We start from the raw sequence: 21,437 nt of genomic DNA, 5'->3' as shown, positions 1-21,437 counted from the left end.
AACTTGCTTTGACATCATTATCCACATAGTGACCTTGTATTTTGAGGAAGTCATAGCAGACAAAGGATAGAGTTGCCAAAGTGAGTGTCTACAAAATCAGATGGATAAAAACGCATAAAACTGACAGTTAGCGGGAGGGTGGCGTTTTTTTGGGGTTTTTTTAGCATCTACAAAACCAAAAATACAACAGCCAAAGTGTAAGTAATGGACTAAACAATGTGTATAGCTGCTCGAATGGAAGCTTCAGTCATTAGCGTGTCTGGCTAATTAGATTGCAACCTAGTAAGCATAACCATAGTAAACATCACTTCCAAGTTCAAGGAGCATGTCATTAACTATCTAAGTTTCATTAAGTTGAAGAGTTACAGATTACATAAAAAAACAAAAAAAAATGCACATCCACTCTGTACTATTTCCCCTGTGTACTGTGTGGAAACTAGTTCTGGATGCTATCAGAGTTTAGGCTAACCCAGCAACCCCAGCCAATGTTATTGAGACAGCGTTACGTTACCCAAACACATAGGTCAGCCATTTCTCTTTTCACATGAAAAGTGAAGACATACTGTTTGAAAATACAAACAAGTATGAAAGCTGGGCAGCCAAACAGGGTCATGTTATAACAAAATAACAGTATGATCTCACATTTTCCATATCATACTTATAATACTAGGACTATTTCTACACTGCAACACAAGAACAATGCTGTTTCTTTATTTACGTAAGTTGGTAAGTATGTTGAGTTTTTGCCTGGGACCTGTTAGCTTTAGCAAAGCCCTTTAGCACAATATCATGTATGTAGCCATCAAGTGCATATTTAAAGACCCCTTTTATGGGATTCTTGTTTTTAAACAAGTCAGCTATGGAGCTAACTTTTTCTTCATCTGCCAGCAACGGTTGTCATTTCAGCTGGCAAACGTTGCTTCAATATCGATATCTGCCAGCTAGAAATTAGAAGTCTGCTTTTGTCTACTTCTGCCCATTGTTTCAAAAAATATTAAGAATTTCAAGTGGTTAATCTGCCGTTGTTATCACTGTAAACTGCATATGTTCCATGCAAGAAAGGAAAGCGTAGCAATAGTAACTAAAGGGGGCTTTTTTTTGACAGGCTTAACAGTAACTAAAAGGGGGCTTAGCAAATAGTCAATTACATCTACAGCGCCTGACATACCAAGAGCAAAATCTTTCAGAGGACATGTGGCTGGTGCTTAACACACAGTAGATGCAGTGATAGAGGATGTAACCTTTCAGCCGCAGGACAGTCTTTCTCTAACCATCCGGCCCTGTCACGATAACATGCCAGATGCAAAAGCCAGCTCCACAAAGCCGCCCTCTGCCTCTTCACTCTGCACCTCACTTAATTATGTTTTCTCTATAATTTGACGCTACATCTCCATCTCTCACCGCACTCATGTATGCTATCATTCCTCACCCCCTCCGATCTCTGGTAGGGTTTGACTGATATATCAGGCAGATATTGGCTGATGTGACTAAAAATGTAGATTTTGTGTTCATTTTTCTAACCAGAAAAAAAAAAGGCTGCAAATAAACAACAACACAAAATTTACCAAATGTTCAAATTCTGTCCATGGAAATGAAAAATGTATCAAATTTAAAAGGCACTCAATATCGGTCCGAAGCAAAAGATATCCGTATTGGCTTTTAAATATCCACATCGGTTCAACCTAAGCCTCCTCTATGCTTTCTCTACCTTCCTCCCTCTCCCCCCCTCCCTTCCCTGCACACCCGTAGGCGAAGGGAGAATTCCAGCAGGGTGGGGGCTTTCCCCAGGAAGAACGGAAGCTTTGTCCCCTGAGGGACAAGGCCATAGGCTGACAGACCTCTGACCAGGCAGCCAGTGAGAGAGAGAGAGAGAGAGAGAGAGAGAGAGAGAGAGAGAGAGAGAGAGAGAGGGGCATAATCATAGTGCAGAAGATGAAACTAGCACTCAGTCCGTTGTCCGTCTCAGCACGCAATAAGTTGTTCACTAAGTATAGGAATTAGGCAACATCAGTGGGTTTACAAACCAGGCCCCAAGATTCTGCAATCAGTCTGAGGTGGCATCTGTTCCTCCTTTGATGTTTGTGAAGTTGTGATTCAGGTTCAAGTACATTTCACATTCACCGTCTACACCACAGTGCTGTCATTAGTTAAACCTGAAATCCCTAATGTTTGTTTCATTATAATATAGTTATATCACTCTACACGGTGAGTGTGTTTAAACACATAAAATGACTCAATTTAATGTAAGACACTCTGTGTGCTCTGCTATTGGCAAATGTTGATCAGGTTTGTCCGGTCTCACCTATCCATGTTGTCAGTGCTGTCTAATTTGTTATTTGTCAGTAACAAATGTGTTGCTTTAACTGTTGGGCTGCTTCTTAAAAGAAAAACTATGGTTTATTACAACTTGGACAACATTGTACTCAACAAAGTAACTGTGTGCTCACAATTCAAAATAATCAAAAAGGAAAAAAAACATTGGGTATAAATTCAATTAATCAATTCATGTCAATTATTGTCAAGTAATCGATAAATTTAGTTTATAAAATGTCAGAAAATCATATCTTAAAATAGCCTATTTCCAGTCCAAAGCCCAAAGATTCTATTTACAGTGACATAAAATAGAGAAAAGCAACAAATCCTCACACTGAAAAAGCTAGAAGCAGCAAATGTTTTGCCATTTTTTCTTTGTAAATGTCTCAAACGATAAATTAATTAGCAAAACAGTCACTTACTTTTCTGTTAAATATCTAATCAGTTGATCAACTAATCGTTCCAGCACTAGTGAGCTGGTCAGCCACTGATATTTTCCCTGCATACATACCAACAACCACAACGTGAAACCAATTCACAAATGTGACAAAACTGCTGTGAATTCAAGCTGACCACAGCCTGTGTTCTCTGTAAAACGGCAAAACCTTTATGGCTACTTATCAAGCCTACAGAGGTGAGTGTTTCGTTATGAAAAGATGTTGGATGATGTTTCAATTTAGTTCAACGACTCCAGTAACTGCTTCAAAGTAAACGCCTAACGGTGGCACTTTTTTCCTTTGTTTATCAGATCCCCAGCAGTGTGTTGGTCCTACATGATTTTGGTTTGCAAGGGACAAAATGTGAAATCAATATTAAGCACTCAAGTTATACAGCAATGAACAACCAACCACGGATTATAGTATATTATAGTGGAGTAACAAAAAAAGGAAATCAAACTTGCTTCAGTTAAGCACATTATGGCACACAAGCTACAAGCTAATCATCATGAGAGTTACAGTCCGAAACATGCCGTCCAACACACACACACACACACACACACACAGGAATATTCTGTTTCTGGGCATCCACATTAATGCTGTCAGAGGGGGTTATAAATGATTCCCTGTGCAAAGTATCTGGTGCCAGGTTAAAAGCTGTGAGGTCCTGAAAATTGTCACTTATTAACATGCCTCCAGTGCTCATGTGTTGAAATTTAACCTTCAGTAGGGCAATTTCCTTAGAAACTCAGACAGGGGGTTATTACTGGGTTGATCCCAAGTGGCAACCTCCTGGGCTGAAAAATGAAGCCAACGCGGAAGTGCCAAAAACTGCAATTTCTTGAATGACCACTTAAGGCTGGCCCCAAAAGCGAGCCAATCTCCATAAGTCCCGGTTTTGGTCCCTGTAGCTAATTTCCCCGTTCATGACAACTGTCTGGGGGTGAATTTTTATAGAACTCACCCATTTAAATTATATGAAGGCTTAAAGTTATGCATAATTCAGGACGTGGCTGCTTTGAGTGACAGGTGGGTCCACAGGTGGCTGGTTTCAGCTCCACCCACGCTCCACGTCTTTGCCCATTTTTGGATTAGCAGGGAGCAGGGAGCCGGCAGAGTCAGGCAGTGCCAAGATGGCATCGGCAAGAGCAACCACATTGAGCTTCACACTGGCTCTTCAGAAACCTATGGGTGACATCACGGAGACTACGTCCATATTTTATACAGTCTATGGTGGACCCCAGAGGCTCTCAGGTAGAGGTAGAAGGTAGAGGTGGGAGGGAGCTCTGATGGACGTAAATATGACGAATCAAACACAACCAGGTACATCTATCTCCAGAGCCTTTTGCGGGCAAGGAACTATGGCTCGGGAACTAAATTTAGACCCTGATTACTAGGGTCAAAGTGCAGGTAAAATTTCTGAGTTGCTAAAAAGATTCCTGGGTTCTTGGAAATGTCCCTATAATATTACTTGACATCTGTCTGTGATCAGGAGTGACCTTACATAAACATGAATGTGCTTTTAGGCATCAATATGGTATTCTTATAGGGACTTAAACTGTCTGTGATGAGCAGAAATGTAGTTTCAGTTATTCAAACATTTATCTCAGAAGCAGAGATGCTTTGAAGGCAGAAATTAAATCATTTTAATTAAATCACACTAGACTCACAACATCACTTGTTTGTCTGGTTAAGTAACATTTAACAGAAGTTTTGTGAAAATCATAAAGGCTGAAGTTGCAACCAAGGAGATCTATTGTCTGGTGTCCCACTTGAGATAGGGTCTTCCACTAAAATAATCAGTCTGGCGATCAATTATTTATCATTTTATAACTTAAAATAAACTTGAACACGGGCCAGTAAAATACTTCCTTTTGGTCTACTATAGTATGTGGTCATACCAATTATATAGCCTACCCAACACCTACTATATACAACAGCTGGCTCAAACAGCAGAGAAGTAATAATAACATAAATCAAACATGCCAACACACATGCAACATACAGTATGTGCAAACACACATACATGTTGTCTTATATGATGTGATTTCTTTATTGGGTGTCTATTACATATATTTTTACCTTGTCTGCCTTCTGAAAACATTTTAAATCAATTGGGTTTTTTTTGTTCTCATTTTCTTATATACGTTAATGTCAGACACTGAATACCTGTGTTCGTCTTGATAAAGGTTGGCTGACTGTGTAAACACCGAGGGCAAATATGGAAATAAGTCCAGGGTGTTATTGCTCTATCCCGGACAAAGGCTGACAAATATACTGTATTAGAAAGTTGTCAATAAAGCAAACCAAAACAAACCAAGACTGGAATATTTACATGCAAAACTATAAGTGAAAGAGAAGGAAAAAAATAAAAATAAAGCGAAAATACAAAAATGCATAAGTACATAAAACTACTGTTAGAAAAAAAAATACTTCTCCATGTCCCTAACTTAAGCCCCCCAATCCCTCAAAAGGTCAGAATTGAAATACCCACCACATCATCTCCAACATGCCAGCTAGAACAAAGTCAACAGTCTTTACTACACTGATGAACAACATTCCTTACGTTGTTTTCCTTCCTAAACACTCCAAATGTGTCCTGATCCTCATAACCATTTTCTCTTACACAAACAGATAAATAGGTTTTTGCTCATTTGCATCGAAACTGCCTTGTGATCTGTGTGGTGAGAAAGAGGCCGAGCTGAGAACGAGGTTCCAGACTGGAGACGGGAAAAAACAACAACAGATTTCACTCTGGCTGAGTTCTGGAAACCTCTCTACTTCCTGTGCGCTCTGACCCACCAGTGTCTGCTTTTCTGTTGTTTTTTTTTTTCCTCCTCTTTCCCTGCAGTTGTTGTTCTGCCCCCCTCACTCATCCTCCGACTACATACATATACACACAAACACATATTCTGCTGCTTTCATGACTAAGCGTGGATGTGCAGTCATTGTGTGGGTACATCTGATTTCACACCTACAGAACATAGTGTATACTGTATACTGTATGTGACACTGGCTACATGGTGCCGATAGACAGTATAAGGCCAAGATCACTTTCTTATTAAAACTCAAATGTCAGCATACAACCTTATTTTGATTAAATATTGATCATTACACTGGCTGGAAATCTCAACCTGAAATTAATATAGCACAATATTTTAATTTGACTGCAATCAAGTACCTTTTCTGCTTTTCGGCTTTTCTGCCCTGGAAAGAAGAGAAATCTCAAGAAAACACAATAATGTCATGATAACTGCCTAATCTAGAAAAGGCTAAAGTTCCTGTTATGTGCCGCTGCTGAAAATTTGCACTTAAAACATTTGACAAAGTTGAATTTTAAAGTTGAAAGAATTTGAAGTGGCAGTCGAAATACAATTAGTGAAAGAAGGTTTAATGGCAATTAAAATGTAAGGGCTGAAAGCAATTGAAGTTTCAGTTTAAGTGTAAGGACCGAATGACATTGAAGTGTAGGCGAGTCAAGTCAAGTGTTAGTTGAAGTTTAAGTGATAAATTGAGCTAGAAGGGTCAGCTGAAGCGTAAAGCAATAGGAGTGTCCAGAAAAGTGTCCATAAGAAATTGAATGAAAGAGTGCATCACTGAAAGCAAACACACTAATGAATAACTCAAACTAAACACTTCATTTTTAGTAGATCATGTTCACTCTGATGAGGGACGTTAAAGAAATAGTTCAACATTTTGGGAAATGCACTTACTTGCTTTCTTTCTGAGAATGAGTTGAAAAGATCAATATCAATCTCGTGTCTGTGCATGAAGTACAGACCTTGAGTCAGAGTGTGGTTAGCCTAGCTTAGCATTACTATAAATTTTCATTTTTTACATCTTTAGATTCTACATTTCCCAAACTAGATATAACGTGTTAATTTGTGAGTTTTAGAGGTGTTGGTAGGTGTGGTTTTTTTTTTTTTTTTTTTTTTTTTTTTTTACTAGAGCCAGGCTAGCCGTTTCCCCCTGCTTCCAGTCTTTATGCTAAGATAAGCTAATCCCCTCTCAGTTCCAGCTCTGAACTTTAGGCATAGACATGCGGTTGATAACGATCTTCTCATCTCATTCTCAGAAAAAAAAAAAAAAATCGATTAACTATTTGTGTTTAAGCAGCTCAACATAGCATACTGTAAATCTATTTTGAACATCATCTTGAGGAAATGAAAAGTCAGAATTCAAGATTATAGCAACACAAAAAAAAAACAGCTTCTGGGAGCTTTGATCTAAAAATACTGTCATCAGTATTAGCCTCGAAAAACCTACAGCTGAATTCGGTCCACACTCACGTGTGAATCTCTTAAATCTCCAGATCTACCCTGCTCTTTAATCCAATGTCAGCCTAGGATGTCTAGATTCTGCCTGCCTGTCTTTTCCAAAATAAAAAATAAAGCCAGCAGGCAGCTGGCTAAACTGCACGGTAAAGTCTAGCAAACTCCCCTCTGCCTTATCACCCACTGACACTCACTCTGAGCCAGCAGCAGCACAGCTGAGCTCTACCCCAGGTGACCCCCTTCCACTCCCTGCCAGGGCTCCCCAGGTCTCCCTCTGATATGCCCGTCAGCAAACAGGCGCTGAAGATGCAGCCATGTTTATTTCTCAGTCTTCAAGACGATGCACTTTCTGCTACACTTTACATTTGATGTTGTGCCTCCTGCTGAATAAAAATACTTACTTTTGCTCTTTATGGTGACGTGGATCTAAAGTGGTTAGCTAGTTGAGTAATTCAAGTAAAGTCTGAAAGCAGACCCTTAATGGGTAATTCATTTCAGAGTCTAGGACTCAATTCCCCATGGTGTATATTGTATATCTTAAAATATTCACTGTATATTTTAATATATTCACTGTATGTTACTGAAATTGACAATTATGTTATTGAAACTGACATTTTTACACAGTATCACAGTGATAATGCACAAGTTCCTCATTACAATTTTTGTATTTTGTTTCCTTCTTTGGTGTTTAAAGCTCACTTCTGTTTCACTGCATTTCTCAGAGTCAAGCAGCATAGCTGAATCATCTCTTTCCTGTATTCTACACATGGCGCTCTTTTCATATTTCTTTTCATGCTAACTGCCCTTCCACACAGTTGGTACTGTCAAAAATTTTAAACGCGTATTATGTGCCAAACATCTAGGGACAGATTCAACATCTAGGGACAGATGCTTAAGTGATTCAGAATAGTAAAGAAATCACTGTACCACGTTTTACACAGAACATACAGAATGTATGTATGTATGTTAAGCGCTTTGAGTAGTCAGAAAGACTAGAAAGGCGCTATATAAGTACAGTCCATTTACCATTTGTATGCTGTAAAAACATCCCTTCATGCATGATTTACATCATCTGTAGCTCAGCTGAGTTGAGTGTGATGAAGCAGCGAGACAAAAACAAAGATATCATCAGAGAGGGAATTTGTGTGACATTTTAATTGAAGTAGGTATCGACAGAGTTCAATGTGATAACATGTTTACATGTGTGCGTGGACATCCTTCTTAATGATTTATAGTCTAGAGATCACCCCAGATTTGACAAAATCTTAACTCATAGTCTATTTGCTACCTTTTTCCATAGCGATCAACCACAACCCATGAGATATGGTCCATATACGACCCCCTTTTACCATGTGGCCAAAGTTCCATACTTAGGTCACATGATAACAACTAAGCCATCTCCATGACAGCTGAGCCAACTCCATTTGCTGATGACGACCGTGTTGTGGAAAAACTCTGGAAAAAGGTAGAAAGTGCATATTGCATTTACATTATTTTGTCAAACTGCTATTCCAAAGGTCTAGAATCCACTTTCATGCACAAATGCCCCTCGTTGTACAGTGGGAATACGAATAAACGCCTCTGGATCATAACTGTTGTTATCAATCTTAATATAAACAGGTGCATGATGACATAAAGGCTGATTTTGTGGGGCCAATTTTCTTTTTTTCCCCAAAGGAGGGATGTACTGACATCCATTTATAGATAATGGTGTTAGTTAGTATGGTCAATAGTTGCTGACTGGGATGTAAGCCAGGAGTCTGACACACAGACTGCATGTGTACTGTAATGTTTAAGCCAATGCATAAGTGTCTAAGGTTTCTCTATTGGACATACAGTAAAATGCTGGCTTCAATCCTTTTTTTCTTAAGACCGCAATTTCCCTTTCTTCTACAGTTTGTCTTGGCAGTGACTCCTAAAAATCAATAAGAGGCTATTAAGGCCTTGATTCACAGGTCTCTCAGGCTAGCACAGTTAGCCCTAGCAGTTGCTGCTTGCTTGTCCTGTCCCCTGCTCCACTCAGGCTCTGTCCTTTAGCCAAATTTGGATTATCTGGCTCCAGCTACAGTCAAAACAGCAAAAAGCAGCACACCTATGGGTGATGTCACAGACACTATAGGAATGGTTTTCAACAGTCCATGGTTTCAAACAGCAATCATAAAAGCTTTTATAAACTGACAATGGATCAAACTGTCTTTAATCAGCTGAAGATAGAGTCACAAAATGGACATTTATTTGGATGAGAATGTTGTTAAAAACATTATCGTGAAAACGTAAGTTATTTTATAACATATGTGATTCAGGCCTGACACTAACTACTCAACAGGAATATAAATATCTCATCGTTCCACAAAAGCACCATCTTCTTTTTCTACACGTACACTGCTGAAGTGAAGTATATGTAGCAGCCAATAAAATATTTGACTGGCAAACTGACAGCAAAAGTCAAGCCTTACTGAAATTCTTCACCGCTAAATTTCCATCTGTAGATAAGATTTTCAGCGTGTTCTTTCTCTCTAATGGTCAGCTAAACTGAGTTATTGGCTCACTTATCACCTAAGCTACACATGTTAAATGATAATACGGCTGCCTTGACAAAATACAGGTGCATGTGCAGACTTTATCAGGTTTAAAATCCCCCCATTTCCTTCACTAAATAACTCAAAATGGCTCAAATGTCTACATTGCCCTCATGATTCCCCCTGCTGAAAAGGGGAATGGTGGTGGTGGTGGTGGTAACGGGAGTGCAGTTCACCACACACATGCCAACATCACACACCCAGCCGACAGGACACTCAGAAACACACACACAGGGGATGTTTTGAGTGTGTTGCAATGTGGAACACTGGGGGCCTTGAATGAAAACATGCTGGTAGAGGGATGTATCAGATGTTTGTCCACTCGTGGAAAAAAATACATGTTGATCCAAGATCTAACTGTGGCTTCTTCCTGCAAAAAGGCCTGTGAGGTCCAACCCAACAAGTGCTTAGCTTGGCACTTTCCCCACCAGTTCTAACTAAAGCCTCTGCAGAGTTTTATGGTGTGTATGGTGATGCCCATAGCCATTCGGCAATTTGAGGGGGGACGAGAGGGGATGCTATCCCCCTTGTTAGCAAAATGACCAAAATCCATCTCCATTGTTAACCTGCTCAAAAGATGCTCTGTGCTTATAGTGTCTCATAGTTGCGCTTCACATTGCCGCTTTTAATAATCGCCATGATCTCGGAACATGAGACATACTGGTTTTGAACTGCCTGTGGGAAGATTGAACATGTAAGAGTCTGTCCATTCTCGATTAAAAGCTCTGTTTCCGCTGTCTACTTTTCTCTTTTTAGAGCATGCCATGTTAAATTATTTCTCCGACTCTTCTCTACTCTCCCTGTGTGTGTGTGTGTGTGTGTGTGTGTGTGTGTGTGTGTGTGTGTGTGTGTGTGTGTACCTCACTCACTGACTTGACTCACGGAAAAGCTGCAGCGGTTAAAATAGAAACGCTCCGTCAAAATTTTATAATTCTCAACAATTTATGTATATTCTCTACAGCAGACGGGGGGAAAGAGAAAGTGCGGCAGCAGCATGACGGAGGCCGGGTCAGAAATGAACAGATCAAAAGTGCCCTTGAATGCTCAAACTTTTTTTTTTGCTGCTGTTCTCACTTATTTTTTCAAACAAAACAAATCTTTGTGCCACAAATTGAGTGTTTATTTGACAATATAACGTAATAATTATATATTATTTCAGAGTTTAGTAAATTTAGATTTACTAAAAATCTGTTCAAGGGGTAAAAAACAGGCTACCTTCTGAAAAAATGGGCACAAGGGAGCCCTCCTCAAACTGCCTTCTGCCCATAGCTGTTTTGGGTCTGTGAAGGATTTGTGCAGATAACTGACAAGGTAAGGATGACAGTTGGACTGAATGAGCGTTTGAAGGCTGTTACTGATAGCAAGATTTTTACTGTAGCTGCAGCAAGAAGATATATTGATATTTTAGTTACAGAAAACTTAAAGCAGCATTGATCAAACAATGGATCAAATTACTGTGTGTAATGGAAAAGGGGTCGCTCGTACTGATGAATCCACAGATAATTATCACACGACTCTGCAATTCCCCACAGTTTTATCGAGCATTATAGTGTCTTTAAGTTCATAGTTTTGGTTTTATGGCCGGCAACTTTACTGTTTTGATTCACTCTCACTGTTCTCATCAATCTTATTTCCAGCAGGCAGCGGCACCTCAGTGAGAGTTCAGATAAACCCACTGTACATTACATGTTGAGCAATAAACAACAGACAAAGTTAGCAACAGCTGGTGAACATAGCGCAGTACAGAGCATTTAGCAGCTAAAGAGCCAGATATTTTAGAAAAGTGAATATTGGCCTTACATTCGCCAGGTGACCAGACACATGAATCTAAATAAATACTAATGTTGCTCTGTTTTTGCTGGATGTGTAAATAAGCAACTCTTTACTAATACATTCGCCATAACAACTTTGTAAGGTAATATGATAATGGTGTTCCACTGTCCCACTAGTGGCGAAAAAAATAAATAAAAAAATCAATTGCTGCTTTAAAGTCCACCGGAAATTACACAAGTCATCCCTTGTTGGAATTAAAAACCATGTCAAATTAATTTGACAAATTTACTGTTAATATTTTTTTTGTATTGAATGGAAGGAAAAATGTCTTGGGAGATACTTGAGAAATACTCTTTTAGTCCGACTAGGATGAAGACAGGCAGCAACAAGCAGGTAGAGCCAGAATATTTTTCACTCTTAAGTCATGGATTAAAGATTTATTTCAACCAAACCAGAGTTGGTGATTGTTGGAACAGTCTAACCAAGATGGTTTTGGTGAGTTATATTTTGTTTCTGTCGAGTTTGAACGAAGTGTGTTTTACGATGCGTTAACAAGGCAATTAAGCTGGTCTTAGTTTGGTGAAAGAGAGAAACGTGAATTAAGAAGGTGTACGGTTGTATTTTTCTGTTTGATAAGGAAAATGGGTTGAAGAATATTTCCTTTCTTGACATTTTGTGAGTTTATTTTGTTTATTTATTAGACTTAAAAAAAGCTAAGAGAGCTTGTGTAACGTAGCGAACTCGCCGATCGCACACATCTCCCAGCTGGAACTACCTGAGCTGTACCATCGGACTCATGAGCCTCACGAGGCACAGGTGGTATTACAACACAGGACGGGCTGGACTAGCTTCAACATACATACACATTACAATACATAGACATCTTTGACATGACGTCAGGACTGTTACTTCTTCACATTCTGTTGATCTGTTGAGATAGTGGAGTATGGCATTAGCGGCATTTAAAGCACAAAAAACTTTCAATATACAGAAAATATTTACATTGGGCATCAAAGGGCATTATTCTGACAATGGGCTAAAATACACACTTCCTGTTATACTAAAACTGGTCCATTAACACACAACCCTGGCTACACAACAGGGGCACGTTATCTAAAAGCCAGTGTTTCAGTTTTGCCTTAAACATGACTTGGTTTGTAGTCTATTTGAGGCTATTAGGAACCTTCTTCCAATCCTGGGCATCAGAGTATCTGAAATAACTTTTACCCATCTGGCTACTGATGCTTACCAGCGTTAGATTTGCTACTCTGGACCTGGCGTTATGTCTGTGAGCCTCTCTGACTTGTGGGACGTTTAATAAGTAATTTGGGGCAACACCATTTACAATTTTATGAACCTGACAATGAGGGTGAAAATGAAATGATTTGATAAAAACAGCAGCATTCTGAACACTGAATACTCCGATATCATGAAACCATAAAAAAAACTTTAAAATGCAACAAATGTTTCCTTTTGAAGTAGATATTTTTTACTCAAAACATAGCACAGAACATACAATTTACAAAGTAGATCTGTATGCCGCAGCAGAAAAAAAAAAAAGCAATTTATTTTCAGTTGGACTTTAAAAGGATTCAATGTTTCCTGTAGAACTGTATGGCTTACAGAGTGGCAAAGCCCTGAAGCATCAATTAGATAATCAGAATCAGAAATACTTTATTGATCCCAGAGGGGAAGCTCTTTCATAACCATGAGATACTAAACACTAGTCTGCTAAAAACAGAAAATGACTGAGTGCATAAGGTGTGAAAAATACCCACACTGTCATCGCCAGGACAGGCCAAAGCACTCAGCTGGTCATTAGCTGCAACTTTTAGCTCTTACAAGCCCTTCAGGGATAATGACTATTCACCTTAATCCATCACTGTAACAGCTGGCCCTAATGGTCAAAAGTAATCGTCTTCTTCATGCAGTAATGTGCTGGTGGTCACTTTCTTCACCTAGTGTTTTGGTTAGGTGGTAAAAAATGGTAGAAGAATAAAGGAGTTTTTTTATTTTTTGGGGGGGGGGGAATTCTCTTTCTCTCAACCTCCCTTTTATACTATTCCTTCAATGTTTTCTACATTTCTGGTAATGAACACATGTTGTTGCCCCATTGCATCATGGTCCACTTGACGCTACGGTTGGAAATAGGTCTCTCTGCCTCCTCTTTGACAGATTTCTCCCTGTATGATTGCAGAGCGCCAACGCAAAATGGCAGCTCTAGAAAGAAGAACTTGTACCATTATTCTGAGGAAGTGACACCGTATTCCGAGGTTTACCATTGATGCTTTAGTACATTTTGGATTGTCAACCTAACTGACCAATCATCTGTACAGTATTTTAGGGTGCATTCTTCCTTTAAAATGCCCTTATGTTGAGATGCTCTTGCCTCCTGTGTGTTATACCTGCCAGCACTTCACTTACACATGATTGTCAAACGGCTTGAAATGACACCCCCCCACCCCCCACACCCCCACCCCCCTGCCCCCTTCTACCACCACAACAGGATATTGCTCAGTGGCACAACAGGGTTATGGCTGTATGGAGACATGTATGGGCAGGCTAGGGACAGAGATTCAGAGAATAAAAAAGGAAGAGGCAGGAGTAGGCTAGAGAGAGATACTATCTCCTGGCACACAGAGAGAGGGATTGTGTTCACTTTGGCCTGCTTCATATACAAACACTATATTAACATAACTCCACTTTCTTTTGAGCTACAGGAGGAGACATTTTTCCAGTGGTGAGGTCTTACCAGGAAGGAACTTGACACCAGGGTAAAGATAAGCCAAGAGTATAACAGAGTATGAGCAGATGCTGAAGGCAATGGGAAGAGGAATGGTCAATGCTCAACGAGTGGAACAGTTGGTGCTCGTTCACAAGTGCAAACAATGGAAATGCTGAAAGGAGTCTGGGAGACAGGTATTCTTAGTATGTGCTGAATAGGGATCCTTTGCTTTAAACAAACCGTGAATCAAAGGAGTTAACCTGGTGCTCCTAACCAATGTCATATTCTCAGGACCTACACTACTTAATTTTTTTTTTTTTTTTTTTGCGGTGTCAGTTGTTTCCAGTTAAACAAGGAGCCACCATGAGCTCTTTCTATTTTGGTGTACTTTGGCGATCAGGATCTGCAGTAACAGACAGGATGAGCTGAGGGAGGTTGAAAATCTTTTGGACCGCAACAGATACAACCGCAGAGCTGACAGGGATTATATGCTGCATAACAAGAATGATAATAACAGAGGGGAGGCTGCTGCAAAATTCTGGTGGCTCAGAGTTTAGGCTAGCTAAAAGCACTGTTAGAGCTGAGAAAGGCACTTGTTCTGCTTCAAAGGGGGGGACAGAAAGCTTTATCAGCGATACATCTCTCCGCAGTGCAGCTTTAATGACAAGGTCCAATGCATACGTGTCTACAACAAGCACCCGTAACACTGACGCAAGACCTTTCCCGCTGCCCCCGGACAACACCAAAGTCCAAAGTGTGACTTGTGACGGTGCTGGAACAGAAAGCTTCCTCTTGAATTTCTGACTTTTGCTAGCAAAACATGGCATTTTTTTCCCCCCATCAGCAACATATATTTGAAGGCCTATCAGTGTCTGTAGCCTTGGCATACCTTTTAGAGAGTCACATGACTGGGCTACGATCCAAAAAGATTTGTAGTTGTACCACTAATCTTATTTCTTAATGCTTTGTAATGATCTTGAACTATAACTCTATATAAAGCTGATATACTACCCTTAGACAATGACTTGGATTGTACCAGGTATGGTACAAATTCAAAAGTAAAGCGATAATTCAATTTCCCAGACTAATGAGAGGTTTGAGTTAATAATTCTACTGGAGCACAGGTATGATGAGAGAGTTAAAAAGGTTGCCTTTGTTTTAGATATGGCCTTGTAAACACCGAGAGAAGCCCTTAGTAACTTTATATACAGTATTACACCATGTTCCATCACTGCCACAGAGCATGCTGGCACACAGAAGGCCCAGTAAATGTGTCTGTACCCTTTATTTTCATCAATCTAACACTTCCAGACTGGGGCTAGACTGGGTTTCATTGATGAATGACTTGCACTGCAGGCTTAAAGGACTTACTGTTGTTGGATTTGAGATCCCGATGGATGACGGGGACAATGGCCTCACTGTGCAGGTACAACATCCCTCTGGCTATCTGCACAGCCCAGTTGACCAGGACGTGCGGCGGGATGCGACGCCCCGCCAGCGCCCGGCTCAGTGCTCCACCTGAAGCGTACTCCATGATGAGGCACAGGTTGGGTTCCTGCAGGCAGACGCCTTTCAGGGCAATGATGTTCGGGTGAGTGAGCATGGCGAACAAACGGGCCTCCTGCCTGACGTTCTGCGCCGTCACGCTGATGTCCTCATCCGGGTCTTGCCGGGCGGCCTTCACAGCCACCAGCCTGCCTCTCCATGTACCGCGATACACCTTTCCAAATCCCCCGACCCCGATGACCTCCTCCAGGCTCAGCTCCCGGAAATCCACTGCCTCGGGTTCGAACTCACCCACGACGGCCGGACCAAGCTCACTGACCACGCCGCTGCCCGGAAGCTTCCCGTATCCATTTGGCTTGAAGGAGCCGTAGTTTGATGGGAAGATGCCCACCTTGTTGTTGACCTTACCTGCCCACCAGCCCTCGTCCCCTGATATCTCAGAGTCCAGAGACAGGACTTCCACCAGGTCACCTTTACGCAAGGTAAGCTCATCTTTACAGGATGCCTCATAGTCGAATAAGGCTGTCCACACAGGGTTGGTGAAGTTCCCTTTTTGTGATTGTTCCAAATTTTTCCAGTTTGACAGCGGGCCACGACTGAATATGTTCTTCAGCGGCTCCATGGAGCCTCAAGCAGATGTTTTGACTGGATCTGATTTTGCACCCCAAGGGTTTGAAAATAAAATACAAAAGAGTACTTTATTGCGCCTCGCTCCCTTTCCTGTCTTTCTTGTTGGTTCATCAGGGACCAGTGAAATGTGTTCAAAAGCTTGACCAACAAGTGGGCTACAAGAGAGGATTTAAAGACAACTGAACAGCAAGTGTCTTTCATTCGTCTTGACATTAAATGCAAAGCTTTCCATTTGAAAATGCATAATCAGTCAAGAGAGTGCTTTTGTTTGATTAAGTGTTTCAAAGGCAGCACTTACTCCACTGAATTTCTCTCTGTTCAAGTGATGTGGTGTGTGGTTTCCCAAAACATGGTTTGAGCACAATATCATTTCACCGGCCTGTATTTAAGAGGCTCTTGGTTTGAATCACCTCATTATGTAAATTAGCTCTTCTCTTCCCTCAATCACAATTGCCACCTGTTGAGTGTTGATTTTGAAAACTAAAAGTACAAAAATAAAACTGTCCAAAGCTTGATGTAAAACACTTCATGTGTTGCAATTGCAACTCCAAATTAAGTTTCCCATTACATTTAGTTGTCCATTTTGAGTTTTTATGTATTTTTAGCCATTAAGTGCAGTGGCCACCACAAGCAGGAAGCGCTGAGAAGCGGAGAAGAATAGCAGGAAAGGAGCGTTCAGTTCAGCCAACCAGTGTTTTACGACAAGTTTCAGGGCTGACCAGTTCGCATTATTAAGACCAAATCTCCAATAACCGCGTTTGACCGCAACTTTGCGGCGCTACCGCAGGAAATCCCGCATCCCTTTGCGGCAGAGTATCCATACTTAGGGTCTTATCAGAAGTACGTAATGAGCCGGGCTTTATCACAAAATAAAAAGTTAGGAACCGCCGACTTCGTAACAGGAAGAAATATCCAAACCTGCTTGACTTTCCTTTAGAAACACGCAGCAAAAACAAATCCGATAGTTCCTAATTGGACTTTAGCGCGTGACCTGGTCCAGCTCGGTGATTTTGTAGTTATAGTCGGTATCCAAACAGCGCAATAACTCCATCATAACTTATCATTATATTCCTTTTCCTCGGTCAGTGCTCAGTCGTCAGGACCTCGAACCACTTCAACGTCTGTGCTTACAGTCAGCACAGAGGGCGGGGCTTCAAAACTGTTTCTCTCCCAATAGGAAAAGAGTCAGATGACAGGCCACGGTCACGCTAGACAACAAAAATAATTACATATCCGGCTAACTGTCAAAATAAAATTCGGACAAACGCGCCTGTTTGTTTGGGAGACACAAACGGTGGGAGGAATATTTAAATGTTGTTTGCTGAAGATTAATGAGTCTGCATGAGAAAACAGTAAACAGCAGTTCATACAAAAATTCAGCTTTACAACTTTCTTACTTAAAGTGTGACCAGTGCAGTGAATCAAATGAGTAGACACTGAATTATGAATCCCTGTATCTTCATTAATATATCATTGAGGTCAAACACTATCCAACTCTGGTAATATGTTATCATGTAGTTAATAAATCATTAGAGAGAGGTCACTATTAGTGATCACCACTTTACTTCAGTTACCTCCTCCGTGTAGATTATTGGTCATTTTTGCATGATTTTGCTTTCCATTGCAATAAAAATTATAAAACGCAACAATGTGATTTCAAGGATCAAGTACCCTGTCAAGTTAAAGCGAAATTACAGACTTATACAAATGGGCTACATTTTTACAGATTTCAGGATTTATTTCACCTTCTAAGTAAAAGTAAAGAATTAATTTAAAGTGGTGTTTATGGACTAGTAACTCTGTACTTATGTGCAACTCATCTGTGTAGCCATTATGCATTTATGAGACTTTTAATTTGAATTCAATGTTTTCCTGTATTTTAATGGCAGTTGTCCTGCTAACTTCACACTGCTACTGGGCCTGAGTTGAAGGTGCATCAAGCTAGCAGAAATACCTACGAAAATAACAATGTAGGGGAAGTGTTTGCCTTCAAATTAAAATTAAATTTGTTATGTTTCGATGACAGTAGTAGGCTAATGTAGTGTTATAATGAGAATAGTCATTTTATTATGTGATTATTATTTTATGATGTGATTCTCACATTTTGGGAGGAAAACACTTATTTAATATATTTATTTACTACAGATTTTCTCTTGACCACTCTTACTTTGAAATTAACCCTAGAAATCCTATTAGTTTATTATGACTCACTTGACGGTGGTGGTAACGCGTCGTACAGGTTAGAGAAAGAAAAACGCTCAAAACACACTTACCAAAAGGTAATCCTGTGAAACACAATAACGCTTCATTAATCAAGTATATAAATATACAAATATAAATATAGCTGTGTGTTAACTTTGGCTTTTTCTCAATAATTTTCATAAGCAAATAACATAATGTCAACTAAAAATCCCAAATGCTGGAAGATGCTGTAAATTCGACATTTTATGTACAGTCTTAAGCATGTCAGTAATAGATGTATCAGTAGTGTTATTTTGTACACTCTGCATATATTCTATGAATGTATTTATATTGCATATGCTATATGGTTATCTAAAGTACATGCCATCTGCTCTATTGCTATTTACACCCTGATTGTTTCTTTGCTCCCATCTGCTAGTACAACAGCATGGTTAAGTGTCTACCTGTTGAACAAGTTGAGATATTACACTTTAGTGACATTCAGTCCAAATACCCAAGGACATTACTTCATTAAAAACTGTCCCCATGGTCAAAGAAAAGAGTGCTGCTGTTAGGTTTCTGTGGGGAGAAATTTGTTGAAGAGGTTCTTTTGTCTGGTGTTAGGCTACTTTGAACAAAAAAAAGGAGTTTCAAGCTTCCTTTAAACCAACACATTTACGGATTTACTGCTGCCCATTTCTAATTAAGAGTTTAAGTCAAATGTAGCTCATTTAAACGTTTTATTCCAGGGTGAATACTTTCATTTTCAGTATCGTCTTTCTATTGTAAAAGCACTAGAGTCCAGCATAGTTCAGCAGATAGGCTTAAAAAATGAACAAACTATTGCTTCAACAATTTAAAGTCATAATTGTCTGAGTATCTCATAATTTGGATTTAGTAAGTCAAAATTTGGACATGCCATGTGCATTTAATATTTCTATCATGCATAACTTTTATGTTTATTTTTCTTGGTGGAAATGGGCTTCTATACCAGGCAAAATATTCTTAAGTAAAAGGACTGATTTCATACGAGCTACTCGGTGTACCATTAGAAACATGACGCACTGGTCATGACCTTATGCAAACAAGGTACAAGGTTGATTTATTTCTCATTTTACAACAAATGTGTAAAACCAGATTTAGTTGTAGCTCCCTTTTTTGCTACTCACATAAACAAAAACACAAACATATACAGAAATTATATACAGTGTACTGGGGATGAATGTAGCAGTCTCACAGCTTGAGGGAAGAAGCTGCTCTGTAGTCTGGTGGTCCGGCAGCAGATGCTCCTGTATCTCATGCCAGACGGCAGCAGGGTGAACGGACTGTGGCTGGGGTGGGTACTGTCTTTTAGCATCCTTTGGGCTCTGCGCAGACACCTCACCGATATCACTGATGCTCGGGAGGTTGGTACCAATGATCTTCTGAGCAGAACACGCTCCATTCGTCGAGTGCAACAGCTTGATCCGGGATTTAGTGGTGCAGCCAGGTCTCAGTAAAGATGAGGGCACAACAGTCTCTGATTTCCTGTTGCTGAGTTAGGTCGATAAGCTTATTGATACCCTAGTTTACATTTAACTCCACACCCATCTTGATCTTAAAAGCATTTCTACTGAAGATGTCAATCTTCAAATCTTTAAAAACAGGTCATAAATATATAGTTTCATTTTAAACAAAGGCTCAGTAATTTCCTAAAACAGCTGGTCATTGTAGTTTTTAGCAAACGTTACTCCAACAGGAGGAAATAGTGCATTTGTTGGGGACTATTTTCAGCTGCGGATTTGTTGCTCTAGTGTGTGTTTCAGCAGAATGGTGTATGTGGGATTGAGTCAAAATAAACTACAGTGTGTGTGTGTGTGTGTGTTCATGGAAATAAAGGAACACGTCGTCCAGTGCAGCGGTGTGGCTCACTGATGTGTTTTTAATAGTTTTTGGACAACAATGGAGCTCTATGGCGCAGAGTAATAAGATATATCAGGCTTTGGATACACACACGTGTTAGAAGGATCAATTCATTGTTGGTTTTGGTCTTTTTATGGGATCTGTTAACAATAAAAAAGACTTTAAAATACTTAATATTGCTTCACAATATGTGCTAGTCATGCTTAAAAGCTACTGTATGAGCCACTGTCTGAGAGCTCATCCAGTACTTGTAGTATTCCTACTGTATTGAGGGTCAATTCAAAGTGTAGAGAAGCTGCCTTTAGTTTTTAGTGTGGCTCTAGATGACAAGTGAGGCAATGTTGGTCTGTCGGTCCACCACTGTGGTCCAGTCTGAAATATCTCAACACTATTTTATGGATTGTCCTGAGAGGATGGACTCTAATGTTGGTGATTCACTGACTTTTCTTCTTGTGCCACCATGAGGTTGAAATTTTTATTTTTAGTTAAATCTCTTGACAACTCTTGGTACACAAATTCAAGTCTCCCAGAGAATGAATTGTAATAACTTTGGTGATCCCTTCATTAGGTCAAAATTTGACTTTGTCCAACAATTTGTGACCAAATCCCTGCAAAGCTAATGACATTCCCATCAGCCTCAATTGTACTGTGTCTAGTGCTAATTGGCAAATGTTCGCATGCTAATACACTAAATTAAGATGGTGATGATGATCATGGTAAACATTATACCTGCTAAACGTCAGCATATTAGCATGTTAGCTCAAAGAACACGTACAGCCTCACAGAGCCGCTTGCATGGCTGTCAACGCTTAATTTTAATGTGCACCTAGTTTCTTTGTTTCTTAGACATTGAAAATTTTATATGTGCTCTTTCCTGTGTGCTTGTTTTGATGGACTGGTTTTTATTTGTATGAAAGGTGTGATGAGTTCCTGTGTACAATATGAATTGTGCTATATAAATAATGTCCGCCATGCCTTACTTTATGTTCATTAGTATACATAATACTATGTCAAAATATCCCACATATCAACTGCCATGGTAAAGCAGGGACATAATGCTCAAAAAGTATTTAAAAATAGCCTGAAGTACAGATGTGAAAGTAGATTAATGAGTTGG

At 39.9% G+C, this 21,437-nt stretch overlaps 1 protein-coding gene across 1 annotated transcript in view; it reads right to left on the bottom strand.

Annotated features, from left to right (window-relative positions):
* The window catches only part of LOC122869870 (mitogen-activated protein kinase kinase kinase 11), a 65,812-nt gene extending 48,407 nt beyond the window's left edge, over positions 1-17,405 (bottom strand). The window contains exon 1 of the mRNA XM_044183241.1: positions 15,473-17,405. Coding sequence (XP_044039176.1) covers positions 15,473-16,229 — 757 coding nt within the window. The 5' untranslated portion in view covers positions 16,230-17,405. The remainder of the gene's footprint in view (positions 1-15,472) is intronic.
* Between the last annotated feature and the right edge of the window lie 4,032 nt (positions 17,406-21,437).

The sequence above is a fragment of the Siniperca chuatsi genome, linkage group LG22 (assembly GCF_020085105.1).
Source record: "Siniperca chuatsi isolate FFG_IHB_CAS linkage group LG22, ASM2008510v1, whole genome shotgun sequence".
Lineage (NCBI taxonomy): Eukaryota > Metazoa > Chordata > Actinopteri > Centrarchiformes > Sinipercidae > Siniperca > Siniperca chuatsi.
This window is presented reverse-complemented; position numbering and strand designations above follow the sequence as displayed.